The following is a 17,164-nucleotide window of genomic DNA, read 5'->3' on the forward strand; positions in this document are numbered from 1 at the left end:
GAAATGCATGAAGCGGCATTTAGTGCATCTCATTCGGATCGATTCAAGTCCACTTCTACTGTGACAAGGACAACATTTACACAGACGACAGAGATTAGCGATGTGTGGACAGAAGAGTGTCCACACATAGCCAGGTATTAATAACCTACAATGACATAAAGGGGACAGTGAGAGATCGCTTCTCAAAAATAAACAAATACACACACTGTGATGGGACTGTTTGTTCATTCAATGTTCATCCCAAACACTTGGACACTTTAGCCAGACTTAATGCATGAACATAACTGGATTAGATACAAAATATCAAAGGAAGGGCAATTTATTATAAAGAAAGACCACAAAAGAGTCTTTAAATGATAAAGCAGTAGATATACTGTTCAAACTCAAGATAAAAAGTATTGGACAGTTTAAGGTTGTCAAATGTTGGTGGATCATGTTGATAGTGATGAACTGTGAGAACTGACTTCATACATGCACTAAAATCACCTTGACACCAGTTAAAAGTCAACGCAAAAATAGTTCAGAAAAGCTCTAGCATTTGATTTGGTAAAAAGGTCCTATGCCGTAATTAATTTAAAATACATTTATTTCATATCAAGTATACTTCAAACATATTTATTGACCTAAATTAAGACTGACTGATATAAAATTATAATGAAACTTTATTTGGAGTATTTCTTTATTGCGCAATGCACATTTCTTAATATTATGCCTAAAATGTGTTTTAATATCACTATTAATAAGGTCTCTATGATCTTTGTATTATCAGTTGCAAGATATTTAAAGTATATTTGCAATAGTTCCACTTTAGCTCAATAAAATATACTGCAGTATATGTTTAGCTGGAATTCAGCACTACTTTTGCACAATTAAAGTGCATTAAGCAAAAAATAAATTGTTCAAATTTGGAAGACTAAGTATACCAGTTTAGTATAGCAAAAATACAACTGCAGGGTATTTTTATTAAACACATAAATATGTAAATACATTTGTAGTATACTTAGCACAAAATAAATACATTTCAAATAAATTTTAGTATATTTTGTTTTCACTAGGGTACAGACACTTGATTTAAGATTTGAATGCATTGAAATTCAAACATTTGCAGCTTAAAGTCCCCCTGTAGTGAAAATCAAGTTTTTTTATGTTGTTTATTTGTCTATGTGGCCCAGAAATGCAGTTTGAAACAGACCTCGGTTTGCTACATCACAATCCAATAACCAATCACGTCAAGGGATCAATTCCTATCACTAGCATGCAAAATATACCAATACCAGCACAAAACCAAAAATAAATCAGAGCAAAAAACCCATGAAGCTGTGGTTTAATGTGAATTTAGAACCGCTAACTTGCATTATAGCCCGCGGCAACAGTGTAAAAGTAGCCCGGGGTCAGACCCACCTCTCCCGCATCGGCGTCTGCACTTCACACGTGTATGCTCGCGGGTGCGAATTAACAATCACAAACGGCTGCATTCGAGTCTTCAAGGCATTTTAGGACACAACATCGTCAAGTAAGTAACTTTAACGAATGTTACAGTATTCACTGTAGTTGTCCGCTAGTAAAAACATAGTTTTATCGGTCATTATCCGTGTATGCCACTGTTTTGCGTTTACTACAGTTCAGTGGATCAGGAGGCGCTGGCTGTGTGACTGAGTGGAGGCGGGACTAATTTGCATATTCATAGATCCGCGTATAGTAAATGAGGCAAGGGTGTAGTTACATTCAAGCTATTTTAAGGCATGAGAAAATTATTTTCACAAGAAAAAACATTTAAATATGTAATTTTGATGATCAAAGATAAGTTTTAAGGGATAAAATATTTGACTACAGGGGGACTTTAAATGTCCAAGTTTTGGGGGCGCTACATATGCATGTCCATATATATATTGTTTTAAATTTCAATTTATATAGACCCACGTCTGAAAAACAACTGGAATTTCTATTTAAAAAATGCAGCACCTATATTTGTAAGATTTGCCATCAATGCAAAGACTCTTATAGGATTAGAGCTACTATACATCAACATGGAGTTTAATTTCAGTACAAGAGATGCTCTTCAAACTGTGCAAACTTAATGCATTTCTGCTGTCTATTCAATGGCCCTAATCTCTGTACTCAGTTCTAAACAGGGGAGTGAATTAAGCAGTTGTTTTTGAAGGACTAGTGTCCACTGTCCAGGGACATGGCCTGTGTCCTGATCCACAACAGGCCAACTCTTCATCACATCACAGCCGCACCTGCACTCGTTTACTCAGAGCAGCCTCTCTGGGTGGAAAATCTCATTTCCTCTTTTGTCCGGACAAACATGAGTCCAGTAGCACATATTGATAACAAATTTAGCATTTAGAGCTATTTTTTTGCCATTATATGTATTTTTTAAATCTTAAAGGAACTGAATAAATCGTAAAAATAAATAAATTGAATAAACTGTAAGAAGTAACATACCAACTTAAACGCTAAATGTTCAATACAAACTGCAAGAAAATAAATAGTAGTAGGGGGAATGAGAAAATATTCCTGCAACTCCAAAGCAAAAATTATGTAAATAATTATGTTTTGCAAATAATAAAGAAAAAGAAAAAAGTAAATAACCATTGCACACCAATGCCAACGCCATTTGAAACTGGCCTCATAATTTAATGTTTATAATTTGTCCATAATCGCAAAATGATCTAGTTAGGAACTGACTTGCTCTGGTCTTTAAGGCCACATCACACTGACAAAATATAATAGAAACTACTGAAATTATTCTAAATTTTCCCATTATCCCATTATGCATGTGTTTTTAATCAGTAACTGAGTGACAGAGTACAAAACATTAACGGTTTTTTTTTGTTTTGTTTTTTTTGTCAGTACTTGGAAATTTTAAATTGCGAGATGTTCCGCTTAGTTGGTGCAACAATGCAATACTGTAATTGATATAATTTATTATCTAAATTTGTTATATTCTAACAATACATAACGCAATTTAATCATCTCTCTCTTCAAAGCCAATTCTTTCACAAATACTTTCATATGTACTTAAAACAATTGTTTAAAATAAAACATTTCAGTTATTGTCATGCATTATTTGTTATTAAGTTAAGCAGCTGGCATTTTGCAGTTATCAAAGATAAGCAGCAATTTATGCAAAGAGCACTGGCTGTTAATCAGGCAAAGAGGTTAAGTGTGAGAACAAGTTCAGATCAAAGTCAACCAGGAGAACCACATACGTTTTCAGACTTGCTGACATAAGGAGTATGCAGTTATGCATTCTCCAAAACGTCTGACACATGGATTCTTAATTGTTCTCCATTGGACTTAAATTATTTAGAAATGGCTTCTTCAGTGAGAGAATGGTGTATTTTCCTCTCATCACAGTTGGCTCATCCAAATTCCTAGAGTTAAACCGTACATGCAAACCTATTGTTAGCAGCCATGCATCACTGGTGAGAAATATTAGGCCAGACCAAAGCACCACAAAGCAGGGTTAGTATGAGAAAAGGAGGGGAAAGGATCAGGTTTAAGTTTGCCACATGAAGTCAATACAGACGGAGAACAGCAAGGGCACGGAACTCCTTGACCTTTAGGTTTTCCAGGTCTTTCTCGTATTTCAGACGCAGCAATGTCGCATCACGATCTTGCAGATTTGTTTCCTCAGTCAGTTCGGACAGCCGGGACACGAGCTTTTGGATCCGCACTTTGAGGGAAGTTGAGTTCGGCTCGCCGTCTGTTGCAGGTTCAACAGGGCCGACAGCATCCGTAAGCTCTTCCATCTCTTGATTGAAGTGTGCTATTAAGTCCTTACGCTCCATCTCGTGCTTCTTCTTCAGGTTCTCCATGCACAACGTCAGAGAGTCGATCTCTTTCACGTTCTCCTCAGATCTCAGTCTCAGAGTCTCACCAGCCTTGGCCACTTCCAGCCTCAGCTTTTCTGCTTCTTGCTCGTACGCCTCCTTTAATTCTCGCAGCTCCTTCTTATGCTTGGCCATCATGTCCTGAAGCCGTATGGCCTTGTCCAGAGAGTCAATTGGTTCTCCTTCGATCTGAATGTGGGTTACACTGATGGGACTCTGAACGCTTGACATCACCTGCTTCTCAGACTCGAGTTGTGCTCTCAAATCAGCACAATTTGCACATGCAGACAGGTCTGACGGTCTTGTCCTTGGCAACATTTGAAGAACTACCAAGTACATGTGTGTTATGTCCATTATGGCCTCACGAACATACTCCGACCAGGTTCTTTGAGAGCCACAGCTTGACAGAGTCAAAGCCAACGACTGAAGCTCCTCATTAGTTCGTTCTCTAAGAGCAGAAGCGGCTTGATTCAATAACGCCACTTTCTTCTGAATGACTTCAGCGAGAGTCTTCATGACGCAGGGTTTGGCAGCATCATCGAGCAACCGATTCAAAACATTCGATTTCATTGTCTCTTCATTCAGTGCATTTCCATATCCAGCGCTTTTTTCTGTGCAAGATGCAGGTTTTGCGTCACTTTGAAGTTCTTGGAAGTTGGAGAGCTTATTCATAAGAAGCAGCATTTCATTATCCACTAGCATACGTTCTACAACATTCCTTAGGGTTTGCTCAACCTCGGAGCCTTTCTGACAGTCCTCTAAACCAGCTAAAACCTTATGTAGAATCATTCTCTCAAACATCTCCATCATTCCTCCATGATTCTCATCCAAAATGTTGGTGTCCATGCCGGTGTTGGACAAATCTGTCTTACTGCCTATTACCAACATGTCAAGTAGATGATTAAGAGATTTAGACTTGCTCTTGAACTCTTCCACAACTTCCTCAATTACACCTTCATTTGTGAGTTTTTGCATCAACTCTTGGCGCCCAATTTCTGTTCCTGGTTCACTACCAAACGTACCTTGAGTGCCTGCCTTCTCTTTCAACATCCTAATTTCCTCCTGAGCATCTACAAGCATCTGACTACACATCCTTGCGGTCTCTTCATGTTTCGCATTCTGGGACTGAAGTTCTCTACAGACCTGCTCAGCATTTTGAAGCTGCTTGTCCTTCTCTGAAAGCTTGGACTGAAGGACCTCCAATTGGCGCTTGAGGTCATCTGTCTCCGAATCTAACTCTTTATCATCTTTTTCACTTTCTGCCACCAGAAATCCAAGACCCCTAAGAGTTGCTTCTTTAAGTTGCAATCTTTTCTCTGTATCTTTCAAATTATTACCAAGAGTTTCCAATTTAATAAGAGCCTCTTGTAGCTTCTGTGACTTTTCATGGAGTTCTCCCTTGTACACATTTTTCTCAGAGGTCTCTTTGTTTTCTTGCTCCTGTTCCATGTTGGAATGTGGATATTGCTGACCGCTACGTAGTCTACAAAGCTCAGCTTTCAGCCTGTCTATCTCTCGATCAGCTTCTATCAACTGGTTCACAATTTCCTGATAGCGCTGGTTCAAAGCTACGTTTTCACTCGTGAGCAACTCCACCTGCTGCGACAGATCCGGATGGTCTTCCCTCGAGCAACCTAGTGCAAACGAACTCTCCATTTTCTGCCTATGAACTCTTCCCAACATGTCCTCCATGGTGACCAAACGAGCTTCATAGTCCCGAATACAGTCTCCAGCCTTTTCCAAGCTTTTCCTCATTGTCTCATTCTCCTGTTGGTTCTTGAGGCTTTCCAACAGTTTCTGCGGCATTTCTCCAACTGACTCACTTCTTTCCTGTCCTTGAGGACTTTCTACCCCAACGTATTCGCTATGTGAATGCATGAGCTTTATCAGCTCTCTTAATGTCAGAGGCTCACTGGCATCTATCAAGCTCTCTAGCTCTCTGATCTTTCCCTCGCTATCCTGAAGCATGAAGCTGACCGTTTTTTGAATGGAGTTTGAGGGACAGACCTCAGAGGTGGCGGGTTTTTTGGTGTCAGAAAAGTAAGGTTCCTTTGCGGGCCAGTGTGAGAGAGAAAGGCCAAGCTGTGCCTGCATGTTGCGCTTTTTCAGTTCTTGAAGCTGCAGGATCTCTTTGGTTTCCTGGTACTTCTTTGTTAAGCTCTGAGCTTGAGAACTAACCAGTTCAGTCCTCTTCATCTGGGGCTCTGTCTCAACACTCAAAGGGGACTCCAGCTTGGAAAAGGGACCAGACAGTTGGTTAACAGTCAGCACAGATGAACAACGCTAATCATTTTTAACGAACAGTGTTGAGGATTTGAGGTAAATGTACATTTTATTACAACAACTGTGTCGAATCAATCTATTAAGGTTAAAGGGAGAGTAAATTCATTCAGCTTCTTTCATGGAATAAGGCGCATTAGAATGCTAGAAAAAAAATTAATGGCAAAAGGTTAGTAATTCGAAACAATGCATGCATATTAAGAGGTTAAAGAGTTGTTTCATGGGGTAAGTAATGCAAAATTAGTGCTAGCTAAGAATGCCAGAACAGTTACATGCCATCCAGTTAAGCCAGCAGGCCTTTTGAGGAACAATTTAACCTGAACTACTGTGCAACCCCTACTGTGTCTGTTTATAGCAAACCTGAATAAATAAATACGTAAAAGACAACCCTTTAAAACTAGCTGGTGGAGATGAAAATGTGTCTTGGACAGATATTCAACATACAGCATCACCTTCTGTGGAACAATGCCATGCTTAAGATAAAAATCACCACACATTTGCTTTTAATACATATAAGCCTTAATTTTGGTATACTGAAAAGATATACTACAAGATGTTAAAGAACAAAAAAATAACTGTAGCTACTTAATGCCATAAGTCAATAAAAGAATTTTGAGAAGTCCAAATTAAGCTCAGAAGACAATGCAACAATATTTTGAACAAACACTAAAGACAAACATATACGCACACATAACACACACACGAATACACAGACGTACTCTATAGCATATATGGAAGAAGTCAAGAATAAGGTTAAAATGAAATGAATAAATGTTAAATATGAATAAAACACATCATGCATGTATTCCTGAATAGGCATCTTTTCATATGTCAATGTTCATGTAGCACTATTCTGCAAAAGATGCATTTATAAATAATTTTCAACACCCTTAAGATACACTGATACTCAATGATTTTGAGAAAATACAAATAGGCAAGAGATCTGGCATGGAAAACTTTGTGTTCCTCTTATTTTTCAAACCTTTAAAGTAGGGCTGCACGATTAATCGCATGCGATATTTAACGCGCATCTTATCAGTAAAGCCGGTTCTGTAATCAGCGGTAAATCTCCATCACCTGCGGGCTTTCACATTGAGCAGCATTAACTACACAGAGCCGTTGTTCACTGACGAGCTGCGCTAAACCACGTTCATATTCGTGCGATTTTTTGCGCAGCTCATCAGTGAACAACGGCTCTGTGTAGTTAATGCTGCTCAATGTGAAAGCCCGCAGGTGATGGAAATTTACCGCTGATTACAGAACCGGCTTTCTGACAAGATGCGCGTTAAATATCGCATGCGATTAATCGTGCAGCCCTACTTTAAACATTCATTACATAAATACTACTAATAAAAGTATATTATTTAAAAAAAACATTGGTCACATTTTACTTTTATCCTTTATATATTTAATAAGTATAGAAGTACTTTTAATGCATTAATTATGCATTGTAATGCACCGTACAATGCATTGTATGATCTCATGAACAACCTTAACCACAGAGATAATACACTATAATACTTATCTATTCATTGTTACACCTTTAGAAAGTATAATGCATTAAAACACATTGTAAACAAACCCTCAAATATTATAATGCATTTTAACTTTGGTTACAATTATTTATTAATAATGCATTTCAACATACATTACGAATACCTTTTTAATCCATTATACATAATGGTTTTAAGTAAAGTGTTAACAAAATATTTTTTTAAATAATATGCTGTAAATGTTTTCCAGTAATTTAAAGTGTGTATCATTGAGTATGAATGTATCTGGAGGGCATGGTAAGTTCAGAGTATTTTTTCATGCCATCATTGTATATTTATTAATTCATGTTCAGTTATTGTTAATAATTTCTATGTTGGAACATGCAATAGAGCTTGCATGAAATTGAAATTTTTAATGTCATTTTGCTTGAACATGGCAAGAGGCATCTTAAGTAGAGGCAAAAGAGCACTGTTCGTTTACATGCAACGGTCTCTAGACATGCAAAGCACGCGTTTGCAGCTTCGATGATAAAGATGGAAGCCATGTGTTTGTTCTTCTCCTAATAATGACACACTATGTGTTCAATCAGGCAATACCTGAATACGCTATGAAAACCATGACATAAATGTGGCCTACCGGTGAAATGTAACCAGCACGGATCTGCTGTTCGCGCTCAAGAGCGTTTTTGAGCTGACCCTCCAGCTCCAGCTTGTGCCGATTGGAGTCCATTAACTGCTGGTGGCAGCTCTCCAACTGAGCTTTCAGCTCTTCAACCTAACAATGTCCACAGCACAAAGAGAAGTTATGATCTGAAATTATATCATATTTCATTTTTCAACTCTGGATGTTTAAACTAGGGCTGTTGAACACATTATTTTGGTGCGATTAATTATAGAGAAAATAACGCCACTGTCTCCAAACCTGATGAACACGATTCAGGACGACTGACTGTGTGATGGAGTCTATTAAAATGCAGTTATATAAGCCTACAATTCAAGATATGAGTGCAAAAAAATGACCCTCTCATATTTATATCATATGATATAGTATCAATATCACACCAGCAAGAGTGCAGTTTCTCCCCAATATCTGTAGCAGTGCAAACGTTATATTGCTTCATTACAGTTCAATTAACAAGAATTTAAAATTCTGCAAAATTTTATACTACACAATATTGTCAATATTCTTCTCAGTTTCACAAACGAAAATGGTTCCAAACAAAGCCACAGCAGAACTGTTATTGTTTTCTGAACAACACACAGCTGTGATTCGTTACTGAATGAATCAACGTTTTTGAACAAATCGAGTGATTCAATGATTCAGTGACTCATTCATAAAGACAAGTCACTTGCTTCACTTCTGAATGAATCATTTGTTTGATTGACTCAGTTGAATGAATGATTCAATGACTCACAGCCACCTAATACCACTTTTAGTTACATATTTAAAGTATCATTTGGTTTAAAAACCAACATCTAACACAATAACTCCTAACAACTTGTGTAATGTGTGATTGATTTTGTGTTAAATTAGATTAATTATTCGGCACATCATGTAATTAAGGTTAAAACTTTGAATCGTTTGACAACCCTAGTTTAAAGTAATAACTGTGCATTGGATTTTGAAGCCCGTACCCCTTTTTTGTAGCTCTCGACGAGTTTCTCCAGCTCTGATGCGTCTCTGTTGGGATGTGTGGAGGGCAAAGGCACCCTCCTCTCCTCCCTGATGGGTGTCTTCTCCACCTGCTGCCAATGCTGCTCGATCTCGTCCTCCACTCTCTGCTGCCGCTCCACCGATGGGGGCGGAGCATCTACCTGGACCACGCCCACACTCTCAAAGTCCATCTTTGCGGCGTCAGCGGGCGGATCGAAGGACGAGCCGGTGACGCTCTCGTACCTCCTCCGCCTCTCCTCCCTCCTCTTGTTTCTCTCGGCTAGCTCAGCCTGGAAGGTGTCTGCCTCGTGCGCTCTCTGCTGCGCCAGAGCCTGGGCGATGGGACGAAACTCGGCCCAGTCAAACGTTTTGGACCGTCCTTCTCGCCTCCGTTCTCTCGCTCGGCTCTTCTTTATTCCACCTTCCCGCTCTACTGAGGCTTCAGAGGACGGGGAGTCCTGGGTGATGTCAGGCCGGGCGAGACTCTCAAACGGGCCGCAGGAAGCGTGCTCATCTGTCAGGCTGTTTCAAAACATTTTATATGCAAAACATAAGTATTTTAAAGACAAAAACATATTTTTGTGCTACTGCATCATGCATGGTAACACACCTAGCAACATCTGGTGCAGTGGACGGCCGGACGTTTTTCATAACCGCTTGGATCCAGTTGCGGCGTATTCCTGCAGTCATTGCGGAGAGTGTGTGCACCGCCTCTTGAGTCTGGTGTGAGCAAAAACAGATCAGAAGAATCTTCTGATTAATAAATTCTTCAAACTCTTGGAAAACAATAAAAAGACACATTCAGGTCAAGAACTGGACTATCTGTCCCTGCAGTGCTTGGACAATCCATTACAAGAACCACGTACAACTAAAAAAAACTTATTAACATGACAAATCTAATTAAAGAAAAAATAAAGAAAATATAAAAATCCATAAAATAAAACAAAAATAAAAAGTCAAAACAAAATATAATATTAAAATCTCTATAAAATAATAAGTCCATGAAATATAAACTCCATAAAACAGTCACTAAAATATAATTAAATAATTAAATAAAATATAAAATAAAAAGTCCATTAGATAAAAAAACAAACTATAAAATAATAAGGCCTATAAAATGAAATAAAAATGTCCATAAAACAAAATAAAATATAAAATAAAAAAGGCCATGAAATAAAAACTCCATAAAACAAAAAAGTCCAAAAATAAAATAAAACCAAAAATAAAACATAAAATAAAACGTCTGTAAGATTAAAAAAAGTTACAAAATAAAGTTTAAAAGGCCCATAAAATAAAATATCCATGAAACTAAATGAAATATAAAATAAAAAGTCCATAAAGTACAACATAAATAAAAAGTCTATAAACTCAGTCTATAAAATAAAATATAAAATTAAAAAGTCCATAAAATAAAAACGACATAAAACAAAAAAAAATCCATAAAACAAAATTTGAATAAAAAGTGCATAAAATACAACAAAAATAAAAAGTCCATAAAATAAAAAAAAAGTAAAATAACATTACATAAAATATGAAATAAAAATAAGCTTTAGACACACTTACATGAATCTGGAAGCCATAGTTCCGTTGAGCTTGATATTCTGTAACATTATAGCATGTACTGAGATCAATCTCTCCATCCAGATCAGACGCCTGTTGACATAAAAAAAAACACTGATTCAGTGAGAGAAATGTTATCATTACAGCAATAAGGCTAAATGCAAATCTAGAGGGAAAAAATCTGGAAAAACAAACTGCTATTGCAGCATTGTGAACTACCTCTTCAGCAATAGAATCTTTGTAGTATCGTAGACTGTGATCTGTCAGCACAAACCAATACTTCTTCCACTAAAACAGAAATAATAAAATGGCAAATGAAATAAGATATTGGAATAGATCAAATATAATACAGATAAAAATTAAATTGATAATGTTAGAGAGAGCTCTTGGTCCGGGAGGATCCTGCATGTGTCTGATGTACGGACAGGTTGTTTTTAAGACATTTATCCTTCTTTAAAGACCATGGTGATAAAGTTGAGAGGCTCTATCCTTTCAACTTTGACCTATTGCTGCAGTGCAATCAAAGTGTACTATGCCCTTTAAAAGCATCAGTGCTTTGAGTCAGGGCCATTTGAGCTGAACAACTTTGATCAACGAGAAGTCAGAAAGCAGATCAGTAAGTAGAGATGATGCATTTAACACTAAGAACGTGTTCTGTAAACGCTGAACATCAAATACAGAGGTCAATAAGACAATTTCATTGCTAAACTTTATTTTTTAAGCTGTTAAGCCACAGGTTGATAATATGTAAGACTTAGAGGAAATTATATAATAATAAATGATACAACACTAGCGATGCACCAAAATTTCAGCCACCAAAAACCGAAGGCCGGAAATTTTACATTAAAAAAGCCATTCCTTATATTACGGTCTTCATTATTAATGTGTTTGAATAAATCTGTGATTAAAACAAGTTATTACAGACACCATTTAAATGTCTATATTTCCACAACGAATTAATGCATCATTAAAATGTTATAAAACCTGCCTTATGAGCAATTTAAAGGTTTGCATTTGAGCATTGACTTTTTATATTAAATTTGACTAATTTATTATTAAATAAACTTTTAGTACTAAACAAAATTATATTATTTTATTATTAAATACAATTTTAGTTTTTGGCTAAATGAAAACAAAATTTCGATGCATCACCATATAATACTATACATTACAATATGACATAACATAAGTATTAAATAAGTTTAATTAATATAAATTATTATTATTATTATAAATACTAATAATAATTGGTATTATTATGAATAATATAATGAAAGAGTAATAAACAGCAATAACACCTACATATAATAAAAATAATAATACTGAAAGATTTTAATATATATATATAAAAAAAAAGTTCTAAAAACACATGTTTAGGAAATATAATTATCAAGTTAAAAAGCACTAAATTCAGCAACATTTGCAATGCTTTTATTTATGTTTATTTATGTATTTCCCACTGCTGTGAAACATTGCCCAGCACTTGGGTTCGGTATTTAATTTCCATACACTACTGTGAGATCTAATCAGTGAGAGATTATTTTTGTTTATTGTTTACAGAGAAACATAAGCTCACCTGGCCCTGTTCATCAAGTTTCACCATCCAACCCTTCTTGAAGTTCAGCAGGTCTGGCTGTAATCCAAGAGGGAAACAGTTGTAAATAAACAGAAGCAGTGGAGTTAGGTGTGTCATATCGTGTGCGATCACACAGATCTTCATGCATGATGAGCTGAACGAATGAATGTCAGGTGTGCCGAGTGAAGAACAGCCGCTGCTGATCGTGAGCATTTACTCACATCCACGCCTCATTTCTACACACTTCAACAAGCCTTTTCTGCTCTTTGACACTCTTGGGTGAGAGAAAACGGTGCAAACCAGGGTGTTTTTCTGGAGTACTTGACTTGATAGTCACTTACAGTGGGTAAAATAAGTATTGAACACTTCACCATTTTTCTCAGTAAATATATTTCTAAAGGTGCTGTTGACACATAACTTAATTTCTATTTGTTTTGTTTTCTTTGCATGTATGGATTACTTTGGTTGTCACCGACATCTGGTGAAAATGTCATGTCAACAGCACCTTTAGAAATATATTTACTGAGAAAAATGGTGACGTGTTCAATACTTATTTCACCCACCGTTTTGTCTTTTTGACAGACAGGAGAAACACACTCCACATGCCAGTTCAGAGCATCTGTACTTCACAGCTCGCTGAGGAGCAACACAACAGGCATTTGTGTGTTAAGAGTGCTGGACAGAGCTACACACAGGCTCATCAAACACACACAGATAAGGACTGCTCTCCATACACACAGACTGAAAAGAGAGCAACATGTATAACATGGTGAGACTGCGCACACGGACGTGAGAGGACAGGAACACGCGGCTGGATGCAGGACGAGCTGGAGATGACCTGGGCAGGAGAGAGGAACACGCGACACACCGAGGAATAGGACATCCGAGGACTTACAACAATGAAGTACACAAATAGCACAGAGAAACAAGAGGGCGACCAGGATTAGTCTGAGTGGAGATACCAGCAGTAAGTTTTAAGGGTCAAAGACAAATGAGAGTGTCCACGATCAAGGAAAAATCTATTTAAAAAATAAATAAATAGTTTAACACTTGTTCATCAGTGTTATTTTAGTATTACTGATATAGTATTATTGCTTTTAATTAATATTTTGAAGTAATTGTTATTTTTATATTTTCCATTTTCATTTAGAATTTTTTATTTTAATTTTTGTCTGTTTTCATGTTAATTTGAAAGTTTTAGAAATGTATATACTATTATACTTTTTATTAAAATTTTGAATTAGTGCTTATTTTTGTATTTTCCATTTTCATGTTAAGTTTTAGTTATCTAAATACTATTATAGTTTTTATTAATATCTTGAATTTTTTATATTTTCCTTTTAATTTTTATTATAGTTTATACACTTTAAATTATAGTTTATACAATTATAGTTTTTATTAATATTTAGAAGTATTTTTTTATACTTTCCATTAGGGATGTAACGATTAACTGCGAGCTGGTTGAAAATCGATTCAAATATGTGACGATTCAAATCGGTTGAGATGCTAAACAAATCGAGATTCATTTAGGGGTAGGAGTTTATATGAATGCATGTCTGAGGGGAACTTACTGTCTTTAGAAAAGTTTAGATGGTATTTTTTCTATTCATCTTGCCTCTGTATAACGCATATTAAAGTTCATAAGTTCAGCGCTGCTTTGTTTACAGCGGAAACCAAGGAAACGCTTTAAGCGCCACCTGCTGGCAGAGAGTGAATCTGCATCTCATTCAGCTCTGCTAATTTTGTTAAAAAAAATTATAATAATCATGAATCGAATCGTGAGTTTAGTGAATCGTTACATCCCTACTTTCCATTTTAGTTATAGTCATTTTTATTATTACTATGTCTATATAAATTTGTAGTTATTGTTATTCCAGTTATAATTTTATTATATTTTAGTTAAAGTTTATTTTACCTCACGTAAAGTAATTATTTTTATGGTTTTAGTTTTAGTTAACTATACTAAACTCATTAAAACACTTTAGAATCAGTACTCAAGATACATTTTTTCAAGGTAAAACTTTTTTTTTCCCCCAAATATCATGAAGTATTAAATCATAACTATAACTGACATCTTTGAGAGTCACACCAAATGACATTTTACAACCTCAACTTTGCTTTGTAAGGTCCAATTATGCGATATTTAAATTCTTTCTGCTTGTTGCTCACACCACATGAATTTGACAAGTTTTTTTTGCAATTTATAAACAAAGAATGAAGCAGTTATGTTATTTAAAATAATAAAGATGTCCATTAAAAAAGGACACCGGATGACATCACTGTAGCCTGTACAATGCATTAAAAATCAGCAATGATTGATTTTTGGACAGCAGTGATCTCCATCTAATGCTAAAGTCTGTGTAAATCGAGATGTTCTTTATATCATGCTGACTAATATATTCCAAAACAGTAGTCCATCTTTTCCTTCAAATCATGCCAAATCCAGCTGCTGCTCTCTTTAACCTTTGAACCTCAGAGAACAACAGAGCCAGTGTGGAGAATTTGGCAGCGGTTCACACACAATGTTCGCTGATTATAATGGAAATGCCTTATGACTGTCCAGGATCTGTGCGGAGTGATGCTGAGAGAAAACAGAGAGATGGATCTGTCTTACTGTCATGACTGATTCGGTGGTCCTGCGGTCCAGTGATTTGGCTCGTCTCAGAGGCGGCAGGGTGGAGTGATGGAAGTCTAAACCCTGGGCTGGGTCCATCTTCTGCTCCTGAATGTGTGAAAGAAACAGAAGATTATTTAATGCGCAGAATACAGGTATGCATAAAGCATGCATTATAAAATTTCCAATATATAACCAACATTGCCCAACACCAGACAGTCTCGAATGAAGGACAATGAGTGATAAATGCATCCATGCAGATTGCCTTACTTATAAAATTATTTATTAAAGGGTTACATCAAATGTTAAAGTTTCATTCAAGAGTTTGTGGACTTGTTTATCCATTCTCTGAAGATGTTTTGCCTGATGTCTGAGCAGTTTGCTTGGATAGAGTTGCGTAATTAGGTCCATCTGCTGTAGAATAATATCAATACTTGACAGACACTGAGGATCACTGACCTCCACAGCAGAGAGGCTTCATAAACAGTTCAATTGCCTTCGGAATGAGGCAGAAAACACCAGGAACACATCAAAACCCTGGACTGACCTTGAAAGCAGCACAAACAATAACAATCTTCAGCCTGAGAAGCTCTCAGCCTCATTTTAGATTCAACTTGAGCCTTGGTTACACTGACATATGCGTCTGCTTGCAACAATAATCCTTGTTATTTTTCAGAGCACTTTGGCTTGCGAAACAAATGCAGTTTGTGCTCCTTCAATGATCACACACACGTAAAACCCTACGCAGCAAATGGACGATACCATCAGTAAAGAATGTCATAAAAACAAGATTGCTCACATTGTTGAGAAACCACCATTCCTTGCACTGAACCGGTGTAAGTGGAAACAGACACAAAGGAAAGTGAACTTATACTAGCACAACTAGTAGGCATGTGTGTGCGTGTGTATAAAATAAGTCTGGATAGACAGGATCAGGATGAAATTAGGGCTGGACAAGTACATTCGATTAATTGGAATGTAATGTTTTGGCATTTTTCTTTCTTTCTTTTTTTTTTTTAAATCGAGCAATCACAGTTTTGAATAAAAATATTACCAAATGCTACAATTAAACACGCTGACAATACAGTAACAGTTAAGATAAAAACGCAAAGTTATGAGACGAAAGTTTAACTTCTTTTAACTTGCGTTTTTAGAGCTGTTTCATGTGCGAGCCACTGCAAAAGAAGCGAGTGCAATGGTAAATCACGCCTATCAAGTGCATGTTTACATAGAAAAACACTGGAAAAGCAGAAACCTGTGCTGAACTATTACTGCCAACTTGATATTTGATGTTTGCATGATGCTGATAGGCTGAAAGCTGCTGCCATTTTCATTTACTGTTAATAATTGCCTACTACTGCTGTAATATTGTCAGTTGCTTTAAATTTGAATTGTCTTGACTTTTTGATTTGACCTTTAAAACTGAATGTCACCATTTTGCCTTATTTTATATTATTTCTGAACAGAGATGTTTAAGAGAGGTTTGTACTTCATATTTCATGCATATTTTCTGAAAAGATATTTAACAAGTCATTTGTTTTACATTTAACACCTTGCACCATTTACCATATACTTCATGCATGCTGCACTTGGAATAAAACTTTCTTTAAGCAGATGGTTAATAAAGAAAATGTTACTTGAATCATGTTGTAGTTACTTTTTTTTAAAGGGGTCATATGATGCGATTTCAAGTTTTCCTTTCTCTTTGGAGTGTTACATTTGGGCTTCTTATTCCTTTATTATTCAGACAGGACAGTGGAGAGATGACAGGAAAGTATTGGGTAGAGAGGCGGGGGGGATCGGCACAGGACCTCGAGACGGGAATCGAACTCGGGTCGCCTTGAGCGCAGTTGCACTGTATATGTCGACACACTAACCACGAGGCTATCGGCGCCGAAATGTTGTAATTACATTTTTAAAGGGATAGTTCACCCAAAAATGAAAAATCTGTCATCAATTACTCACCCTCATGTCGTTCCAAACCCATAAGACCTCCGTTCATCGTCAAAAAACAAATTAAGATATTTTGATGGAATCTGAAAGCTCTCTGACCCTCCCATAGCCAGCACCAGCTGAAATGTTCCCAGACAGAAACGTAGCAAGGACATCGGTAAAACAGTCCATGTGACATCAGTGGCTCAACTTCAA

At 36.6% G+C, this 17,164-nt stretch overlaps 1 protein-coding gene across 6 annotated transcripts in view; it reads right to left on the reverse strand.

Moving 5' to 3' along the window:
* Positions 1 to 17,164, reverse strand: part of mprip (myosin phosphatase Rho interacting protein) — a 64,945-nt gene that overhangs the window by 11,979 nt on the left and 35,802 nt on the right. For all 6 annotated transcript variants that reach the window (XM_016440855.1, XM_016440857.1, XM_016440856.1 and 3 more), the window contains exons 9-16: positions 15,017 to 15,124; positions 12,403 to 12,459; positions 11,046 to 11,114; positions 10,830 to 10,919; positions 9,877 to 9,986; positions 9,248 to 9,788; positions 8,250 to 8,387; positions 3,567 to 6,071 (exon numbers count right to left, since the gene is read on the reverse strand). In XM_016440855.1, the coding sequence (XP_016296341.1) occupies positions 3,567 to 6,071; positions 8,250 to 8,387; positions 9,248 to 9,788; positions 9,877 to 9,986; positions 10,830 to 10,919; positions 11,046 to 11,114; positions 12,403 to 12,459; positions 15,017 to 15,124 (3,618 nt within the window). The remainder of the gene's footprint in view (positions 1 to 3,566; positions 6,072 to 8,249; positions 8,388 to 9,247; positions 9,789 to 9,876; positions 9,987 to 10,829; positions 10,920 to 11,045; positions 11,115 to 12,402; positions 12,460 to 15,016; positions 15,125 to 17,164) is intronic.

Source organism: Sinocyclocheilus anshuiensis, unplaced genomic scaffold (assembly GCF_001515605.1).
Source record: "Sinocyclocheilus anshuiensis isolate Anshui unplaced genomic scaffold, SAMN03320099.WGS_v1.1 scaffold454, whole genome shotgun sequence".
In the NCBI taxonomy this organism is placed as follows: Eukaryota; Metazoa; Chordata; class Actinopteri; order Cypriniformes; family Cyprinidae; genus Sinocyclocheilus; species Sinocyclocheilus anshuiensis.